We start from the raw sequence: 10,290 nt of genomic DNA, 5'->3' as shown, positions 1-10,290 counted from the left end.
AGTCTGTGTTACAAGTGATAACCGTTTTGAGTTTTGTGTCTAGAGTTTTGAAAAATTACATCAAGGTTCTGAAATTAGTAGCAAAGTCATTGTAAAAAACTGCAATATCATATTACGTGTGTGTGTGTGTGTGTGTGTGTGTGTGTGTGTGTGGGTGTTGTGTGTGTGTGTGTGTGTGGGGTGTGTTTCTGTGTGCGTGCGTGTGTTTGTGTGCGTATGCGTTCTGTGTGTGTGTGTGTGTGTGTGTGTGTGTGTGTGTGTGTGTGTGTGTGTGTGTGTGTGTGTGTGTGTGTGTGTGTGAGAGGTGTTGGTGTGCATGTTTACTGCTGCACTTCTTCTTTTGGAGCTGGTTCACATAAAATCATTTAAAATCATTATTTTCTCTCTACCGCTCTAAAAAGGTGAACACTATTATATAACTACTAAACAGTCTAAACAATATAAATCTACTCTAAAACTACAAGTACAGGAGATCAAGAGTTGACTGCAGATTGTCAGGCTAATTTGAGTAGATAACTTTTAAAGAACTACATTTTAAAGAGAAAATGTAAATAAAGAAATAAATAAAAACGACATAATTAAGAGAGAGTAGAAGCTGAGTTTACTCACTGAGGAAGAAGAAGCAGATCAGAGACTGACAGACGTTCATGTTGGAGGATCTGATGGTTTAACGCTGCCTCTCTTTCTTCTTCACTGGTAAACCAGGAACTGTTCACTTCTCTAAATGATGGAGTCCCTCCTCCAAACACATCACACCCCCCTCTACTCTCCTCCACTCTTTATTCTTTATTAAGTCTTTTCTTTAATCTGCGGGTTTATGTCTGATTTAACATTAAAACTAGACTTGGTTGTGTCTTTAAGTGGGAAGTCATATTTTTGTAAAATCAATGTATGACTATAAAATCTCTACCTTGTTAACACATTTTTTAGTCTTATATTGAGTCTTTTATGTTTATTCTTTTTTTTTAATCTATCAGTTTAATCCGTTTCAAATGATCAACTTTAAAAAAAAATCCGTTTAGGCATTGTGTTTCAATTTAAAAAGTCCTTTTTTCTATTTTTATTTTCCTGTAGAAAACTGATACTTTATGAAACATGAAGAATATGATTTATTATAATCTTAAAAGTTGTTACAGCTTTGTGTCTATAGAAACTCTGCAGTAACAATTGGTACAGTGTAATCCCTAAATGTCCTCTCATAATTCAAGTGTTGAAGCCTTAGCGAGCGTTCAGACTGAAAACAGACCTGCATTAAAAATGCATGTTGTTATTTCAGGTAACGGTGAGATGAAGAAATCAGCGGCCCCTTCAGTGTTTACCAAGCAGAAACCTGGGGGGGCTGAGACATGACGCCAACGTGGAGGCTGGCTCCAAAAACAAGCCCCATGTTCAAATGTTTACCTTCACCTTTACAGCAGAAATAAACATGTCTACAGCCCGGTACTAAAGACAGTTTTGGTCTCTAAAGCTAAGCTTACCCTTCATGACAACTGTACAGGGGTGGGTGGGGGTTCTTTCATAACTCTTTAAATGATATGAGAGCTTAAAGTGATGGTTCAGAGTAATTCACCCTATGGTCCTTTGCACCATGACCTCGAGCCAAACGCCCCCCCGAGAAGCTTTTTTCACCTGGGTCGAACATTGGGAGAGTTAGCTAGAGTAGCGTTATCAGCTGCTAGTGAGACCTCTTCCTGCAGCTCTCTCTCTCCCCTCTCCTCTCTCTGTTGGTCGGGCAATGCATGCAACAGAACAGCCAATAGGAACTAGGCTCGTTCGACATGAGCCAGGTATGCGCAGAATCGATCACCGGCGATCGGCGCCCAATGCATGCCGGTTAGATTTGTGTCCGACTTAATCCCGACTTGCTCCGACGTCATGCACACGTGGGCAACGATAATCTCACGAGACCAAGACGGCCGCAGTTTTTAGAGCCAGGCGCCGCAGTTGCTCTCCACCGACTGCAAGAGCCAGGCGGACCCAGGGCATGCTGGGAAACGCCGGCCTCTCAGCTGATCTAACAGCTGATTGGTTCAGAATCGATATATAAACTTTGTATTGATTTTGAATCGGAGGGATTTTAACTGCCATTTTTCTGATTTAAAGGCTTATTCTGTACAGAACACATGTTGTGAAGCTGATAGTTATGTTAAGAAGTCAGAGAGACTAAATCTGTTCAGATTGCGGATCATCTACAGTGTGTTGTTAATTAAAATCAGCAACAGATCGCATGTAGAGCATTTTGACAGCTACTCTGTCCTAATAAAAACAACTGGAGACTGTGTACAAGCAGATTTATGGGTCTGATAACATTTTATTAAATCGGAATCGGATAATAGTGTTTCTGTCACTTCCTGTCCAGCCTGAACGCTGCAGGAAACGGCTTGAAACTGTCCGACTTAAGAGCAGATTTTTGTCACCGCCCCCGGCTGCTGCCGCCTGCTCTCTTCCACTTTACAGGCGAGGCGCAGTTCATCTCGAACGAGCCTACTCTCTCTCTCTCTCTCTGAAATGACTGATGATGTGATTGACCAAAATCTCCCGTCACAGGCTAGATTTTTAGAGGAGGTGCAGAAGTCAAATTTTTTGTCAGAGCACTTGAATTACAATATGCTGAAAGGTGATTGGAATATTGGAATGGATATATGGAATGTTTACTGCCTACCCCAGCTTCAAAGTTCTGCATAATTAGGGTGTGGCTGCGTTGAGTGACAGGTGGGTGACCTTACAGGTGGCTAGGTGCTTCTTGTGAGAGATTAGATTATCTTAATTATTGTATAATAAATATGTAAATTACCATTGACTATTTGGTATCAGAAGATCAGGAACTTTAAATTGTACAGGCCATTGTTCTCATGATGACTGGATTCAGCACCTAAACACATCGACTACAGTTTGAAAAGTATAGAATAAATACAGTATATAATAATTTAGTATATAACTGCTATAAGAACATATACATTTGTGCAAAAGCAATGAACACATAGAGCTAATAAAAAACAATTCATCTTAAAAAGAAAAAAAACATAATGTGAGCTGTAACTGACATAGTTTCCCCCAATAACGATAAACACAGATTTCTTTGAGTGAATTTGACTCATTCAAAGCACTTTGTGTCCCCCAACCCGTTCTCATTCCGAACTCGTAAAATAAGTACGTTTGGGCAGTGTCCTTCAGCGTCTGATGCGACGAAAAAGGCACCCTTCGGCGTATTTGTGTAACGTACTGGGGAGAGCCGCAGTTGGATGAGATTTAGCGAGTGGTATGTAAGGGGAAATTGCTGCGTAAGGACGGTCAACCCGTTCTCATTCCGAACTCGTAAAATAAGTACGTTTGGAGTTGGGTGTGAGAATGTGTTGTGTCCCCTGTTGGCTCCTGAGGGAGTAAATGTGGCGCTGACAGCGTTGAAGCTACAGCTGATATAAAGTAACAGTAGAGTACAGAGGAGGGGAAGCGTCTTGGGCGTGGCTGCCGGCCGAGCTGGCTTCTACCCGAGGAACAGAGTAGACCACGTTATCTGGGTCACCAGAGGGGGCGCTGTGCAGCGAGGCAGCTGTACCGTTGGGAAGATCCAGCTCAGAGTAGGTGAGGTCACTCCAGTCGTCTTCAGTCTGCAAGAAAACACAAAGCTCAAACTTTATCACCTGACTTTACTCGCCTGTTTCTTCACAAGAGCATCATTTCAGCGTGAGCTGCTTCATGTAAACTGTTCACAGGGTTTTATCTCTGAATCTATTGTTTAACATGAATATCTGTATCAGTCACACCTTTTCCTCCCTCTCTCTCTGTTCACACTTCCTCCTCCTCAATGGCTTTAGATACAGTACAGTATGATCACAAACTGGCCTGGTTCCTGTTCCTCAATAGGTTGCTTTTCTCTCTTGATGAACAAAATAGATAGATGGAAGTCCTCCTCCAACTATATTGATTCATCTTAAAATTCTCAGAGTAAATAACTGGATTTCATTTTAATTTTGAAAACATTAAGCTCATTTAAAACCCTATTTTTGTCCACAATCTTCTCTCTATTGCCACATCTCAAAGCCTGCATCCAAACATAAAAAGGCAAATGAACATTATTACATGTCTCATGATCACCAAAGATAGGTAGGTGTTAGGGATAGAGAAACAGCTGTGTAAATAAAAACTACTACCTATCAGCTGCAGCCTGAAGGGGTTTACTAAAACCTAAAACCCTACCAGACTTTTGACTTACTTTCTTCTGAGAAGTGGGTGCAGTGACTAAGCTGTACTCCTCTGTGGATTCCACTCCATCTGGTTTGGTGTATTTGGCGTAAGTGTAAACTGTAGACACTTCTACAGGAGGAGATGTGCTCTGTCTGTCCTCTCTGATCTCCTCATACACTCGGTTGGCCTGCAGGAAGAGAACAGGGCTTTGTATTAATATCAGCTGGTTTCTCAAACACTAATGATGCTGAGATGTCCAGATGAACCCAAACTCACCTTTGTGACATTAGAGTACTCAGTTTCCAGAGGAGGTTCTGAAAAACATGCAGTTCGGAGGATTAGAAAAAAGAGATGACTTTAAAAAACCTTTTGTGACTTCATATAAAAAAAGAGCTTTCTAAATTTTCTGGGCAGATCTTAAAGGTTGTATAAATAAGATTTAAAACATTAATATAGCAGCAAACAACTAGCCTGTATGCATCCTGAGCAGAAAATGAAGTCACAGTGTGAGTTAGCCAATCATTGCAAAGCAGTCTAGGAGACCCCGTCCACGTTGTTAACAAAGACCCTCCGTGAACAGTCGCCCAGGACACAGTTGCGCAATATGAACATCCACAATGCCTGGAGAGCCCTACGAGCTGCTTTTTTCAAATTTGTTTGTCTCTTTAGTGTGTTAATGGTTGTGATATGACTTCTTCACTGATATAGTGTGTGTGTGTGTGTGTGTGTGTGTGTGTGTGTGTGTGTGTGTGTGTGTGTGTGTGTGTGTGTGTGTGTGTGTGTGTGTGTGTGTGTGTGTGTGTGTGTTTCCTGTAGTCTCACCTTTGGGTTTCCTGGCCCTCATCCTGCAGAAAATCAGCAAAGCTACTGATAACATGATGAAGAAGAGAACCAGAGTCAGAGCCACATACAGCAGAGCTCTTGTTTGTTTCTGTTGAGGCTGCTCACTGGCTTCAGGGGAGGCTGATGAAGGTGTGGAGCTTAAACGCTGTGATGTCATCAGTGTAGAGGCTGATGGGACTGATGGTGAAGAAGGTCTGAGAGGAGAGGTTGGAGCTGTGAAACATTAAAAACACAATCAAACAGTCAGATAGTGATTGTAGAGATCCAAAGAAGTGGTGATGATCAGATGCTCCCTGCAGAGAACTCTGTGCTAACATCCATGTGTTTTAATCCCACAGCTAAATGCAGAAGGTCATCAATGGGTTTGGTGCAACAAGATTCCAATCAGCTGCAGTGTGGGACCGTCTGAGTTCATCACATATTTTACACATCAACTGTTAAAGGAGCATTTATCAGAGTTCACAATGATGAAAATATGCAGCTCTAAATACAACTGTTAGACTAAACATGTTGAGTTATTTGAAACATCAGCAGCTGTCAGTGAACAGTTAATAACATGACTCTCAGTAGAAACTCACCATCTGTAACTCGGATCTCAATCTCCCGGTATGATGGTGAGAATGAGAAATATCTGACCAAACCACATCTGTACTGTCCTGAGTCAGACTGAGTCAGGTTTCTGATGCTCACATACAGAATTATCTTAAAAAAATGAAATCTTTTCATATGTAATGCTGTATCTGCCTCTCTGAGCTGTGTACGCTTCTGTGTCAATGAGAATGTCTCCATCTTTACATTCGTCCTTACAGAAGATCCTCCTATATCCAGAGAAAGTGAAAGAGCATCTAACTGTGATGTTTCCTCCTTCAGTTCCTGTACTCTCGATGATTTCTGCATTGATGAGACCAATGTTTCCATCCTGCAGTGCTGTTAAAAAGATGAACAATCAATAGTTACTATCTGTACTTCCTGTAAGATGTTGCAGTCTGATTTGTTTCACATTTCCATAAATCATACATAGATCCCCACAGTCATACTGGGAGCTGCCCAGTTCAACCAGTCTGTGACTGAGGGGTAACAGTTTAAAACAACAGAGATCTGGATTCTTTCAGATTTCAAGCATTAAAATAATCTCACAGTCTGACTCTGATTTAATGTTCCCCAGAGAATAAAAACAACTCAAAAGGTAATGAAGTGATTCAGTCAACAATAATGAAACACATGGAAACATTAGAATAGAATAAAATGTCCACATGAAATGTCAAAATAAAAAAGGAATTAAAAACAAGATGTATTCATAAACTACAGTTTAGAAAATGCTGTTAGACTGTTGAGCTGTGCCTTCCAGGTTTCTCTGTGTTTCTCCTCTGTAAGATGGCATTTAAAAGGAAGTAGTTTATTAGGTAGTTTCCTTTTTTGTGATCAATTTATTTTAAAACCAAAGTGTTGGGATGGGTTACAAGTTTGTTGAGCCTCACAGAAAATCAATGAGTGGCATCTCATCTCATTATTAAAAGAAAAGATAAAGTCAGAGCCTGTACTGGTGAGTTGATCACCTTCCTTCCTCTTTCCTCTCTTCCTTTCTCTCTGTGAACCTCTATAGGTTTAGATCTGGAGTTTCCTGTGATGTGAAGCTACAACAAACTGTAGTCAGGGGGAAGCAGCAGAACTATTTCCTCTGTTACAGTTAGAATACAACATTAATAACTGCTTAGAAAACAAGTACAGCACAACAACAGGCACAGGTCAAAAGTGAATTAGATTAATAATAAATAAAAAGTTAACTAAAACCCAGCAGTATGTAAAGTATTTAAAATGAGCTCCACCTTTCCCAGCTGTGATATTAAAGTGATAAACACACGGATGAATCAATAATTTTAATATTATAATCTGCATAGTGAGAACTTTCACTTTTGGTACGTAAAGTACATTTTGATTATAATACTTGGTAAAAATGTAAATGCAGTATCAAGTTTCTGTGTATTTCTACTATTATTCAGAGTAAAAGAACTAAGTGTGACTATCACCACTCATCACATCCTGTTTAACCACAGAAACCAACCAATGTTAGACTAAAACAAGATTTGTTATAACAGAGTTTACTCGTGAGAAACTGCTTCCCTTCTGCTGCAAAGTTGAACCGAGCGACTGTAAATGAATAAAATAAAGAACAATTTCAGAGTAAAAGAGACAGAATGATAGAACTAGAAGCTGAGTTTACTCACTGAGGAAGAAGAAGCAGATCAGAGACTGACAGACGTTCATGTTGGAGGATCTGATGGTTTAACGCTGCCTCTCTTTCTTCTTCACTGGTAAACCAGGAACTGTTCACTTCTCTAAATGATGGAGTCCCTCCTCCAAACACATCACACCCCCCCTCTACTCTCCTCCCTTCTTTGAGTGTTTGTGGTTCGTGGTTGGCATTTAAAGATGCATTAATGTCATATTTCTGTCTACACTGCTAAAACACACAGAGATTCCTCTATTTATAGTTAGATATTTCTGTCTACACTAAAAAAAAATCTCCATCTTTCTAAATAATTTTTGCCATTTTGTCTTTTTTTCAAGTAAAGAAACACACCTGCCTACCTGGAGCAGATGACCAATTATAGAAGGCTGGCTTAGAGTTGCATAACACTTAAAGGGTAACTACAGTTTTTTTCAACCTGGGCCCTGTTTCCTCCTGCATTTGTGTCTAATAGACTGATGTGTCAAAAAATCTTTGAATTTGCAATCTTTGATCGCAATGACAGGCGGCGTGCACCGAGCTGCAATGTAACCTAATGGGGCAATTGTGGAGCCTTGTTTTTTTGTCCACTAAAAGTGATTTATTTTGGTACCGACAGGCTCAGATTGTTACTAAAAGTGTCTGACAACATTATCCATCTCAGGACGGGACTTTTTGTCTGAAGACAACGGTGTGGAAAGTGGAACGTGAGACGAGAAAAAGGGAATTCAGGGAGTATGTTGTTTCAGAGAAGGCTACAGAAATGATAGACTCCTGTTATCTAACATATTTCCAATGTAATGGTTCAATATTTAAATGACGCCTCACGTTCCACTCTCCACAACGCTGTCTTCTGACAAAAAGTCCCGTCCTGAGATTGATAATGTTGTCAGACACTTTTAGTAACAATCTGAACCTGTCGGTACCAAAATAATTGCAATAAATCGCTCAATACTGGAACAAATTCAAAGATTTTTTTTCCAGGTTGAAAAACGGTAGTTTCCCTTTAACTGAGAGTAAAAAAAACTGTTGAAACTGGAGCGTTCAAAACAGTTGTAAATCTGAAAACGTTTTAGCTCACGGTCATGTTCTTTAAAATCCAACATTATGACATTATAGATATGACAGGAAATACAGAAAAGCAAAATAGTTGATCTAACATGAGTTTTTGTATTTTCTGAACAGAATAAGACAGTGATGATGTAGATGCGGTAGAATGCAGTAGAATAAGGGAAAAGTCACATAGCACAGGCTGATGTTTTACGTCTTTTTCTTTAAAACTTGTTTTGTACTCAAGAAAAATATAATTCATGTAACATATTCATACTGTAAAGCATAACAAGAGGATGAACTATTCAAAGTTCTTCCAGTCTGTAGAAATGGTTCAGTCATTTCTTCCCACATTTCATCTGAAAACACTAACCAATAAAATAGACCTCAATAAGGAGTACTGAAGATTCTAATAAAGTTTTGAGATGATAGCAGTAGATTTTGGAACTGTATTTAGTATTCAGTCTGTTTTATAGAGTCATCTTAACAACAATACATTGTCTGCACTGTTATCTCTTATTTCCTCTTTAGTTTTTATTGTGACATGTCTGATTTCTTCATCTTATTTAGATTCCTTGGCATCTGCTTTAAGAATTTTTGTTTACATCGTGGTGTCTGATTATTGTCATTTACTCTCTTTATGTTGTTATATGGTTTCCTATATGGTTTTTATTGCACTTCATTTCACCTTTTTTAGATGAACTGAAATTTGTATTTTCATCTCAGTCAACTACTTTGATATTCCACTGATGTTTTCTGCCATTTTTTAAGTATAAATGCAAACTGTTTGCTGGTTCCAGCTTCTCTAACGGGAGGATTTTATGGTTGTGTTTGTCATAACTGAGATTAAACTGAATATGTGGAGATTTTGGACTGTTGGTTAGACAAAACAAGACATCTGAAGGCATTATGTTGGGCTGTGGGAAATTATAACAAACACCTTTAATTATTTTCTGACATTTTAAAGACAAAACAATTAAGCAATTAATCAAGAAAATAAATATCAAATTCAATATCAATAATAAAAATAATCATTAACTTGCAGCCTTAAAGCTGTAGTGCATAACTTTTTGATATTACTGTGATGAACGTCCGTTACATTCAAGCCATTGCCAAATGAGTTGCTACAAAGCTAATTAAGACCATCAGCTCCACACAACTCTCTCTGGATTTCTCAGTATGACTATGTTCAGAAGATTGTGTTGTCTGGTGACTTTCCTGCAGAAACTTGAGTGTAGATAATGACCTCTTCTGAAGAGTCCATCATGTTTTTGTAATACTCCGTATCTCCTTGGCTACTAGCAACTGTGTGGAGGAAGGGTGGGGGGTGCCTGATCACGGAAGGCTTGTATCATGTGCGCGCACCGACAGTGTTGTTGTCATTACTTAAAGCTGTTTGATGCTTCTTGCGTTCAGCGCGATCGGTGAAGACCGGACGGCGATATGACGCAAACGCGGCCTGGGCGACTGTGAGGGTCTGTGGAGGGTCTGATCGCCAAGCCACGCACCTCCAACATTTTGTAACAATGCGGACGCAGTCGCATGATTGGCTACAGGAGAGAATAAGTCTGTTATTTGAGACGCTTTCACTGCAATCAGTATGAAAGACCAAACGGTTCGCGCTGACCATGCACGCAGCGCCCCGACCGTGCTGAAGCATGACTCAGCTTTTAGAATTCCTCATGTGGTAGAGAGAAATTACGCACTATAGCTCTAAATTAAACTTTTTTTCTTTTTCTTTTTGACAACAGTTTTGACCAAATAAGTTCAAATGTCAAAACACCAAAGATATGAATACTGATTTCCAGGAGAAATGACTTTCAGTCTGACTTGAGGTTTATGATCTATCAGGATGTAATTGAGTGCTGATGTCTGTGAGTACTGCTGCATCACCACCTGGGGGAGCCACTGACCAAAAACACACAGGTGGTTGGACTAGAAGAACAGCTCTCAACTATCTCATTCACATATTATATTATTTCATC

The 10,290-nt window shown here is 39.6% G+C and overlaps 1 protein-coding gene across 2 annotated transcripts in view; it reads right to left on the bottom strand.

The window, feature by feature from the left end:
- Nucleotides 1-3,321: 3,321 nt before the first annotated feature.
- The window catches only part of LOC120558791 (cell wall protein DAN4-like), a 39,097-nt gene continuing 32,128 nt past the window's right edge, over nt 3,322-10,290 (bottom strand). For both annotated transcript variants that reach the window (XM_039800048.1, XM_039800047.1), the window contains 4 exons: nt 5,008-5,241; nt 4,462-4,499; nt 4,214-4,372; nt 3,322-3,608 (listed from right to left, as the gene is read on the bottom strand). In XM_039800048.1, coding sequence (XP_039655982.1) covers nt 3,408-3,608; nt 4,214-4,372; nt 4,462-4,499; nt 5,008-5,241 — 632 coding nt within the window. In that variant the 3' untranslated portion in view covers nt 3,322-3,407. The remainder of the gene's footprint in view (nt 3,609-4,213; nt 4,373-4,461; nt 4,500-5,007; nt 5,242-10,290) is intronic.

The sequence above is a fragment of the Perca fluviatilis genome, chromosome 5 (assembly GCF_010015445.1).
Source record: "Perca fluviatilis chromosome 5, GENO_Pfluv_1.0, whole genome shotgun sequence".
Lineage (NCBI taxonomy): Eukaryota > Metazoa > Chordata > Actinopteri > Perciformes > Percidae > Perca > Perca fluviatilis.
The sequence above is the reverse complement of the archived record's forward strand: the minus strand, read 5'-3'. Positions and strand labels throughout refer to the sequence as shown.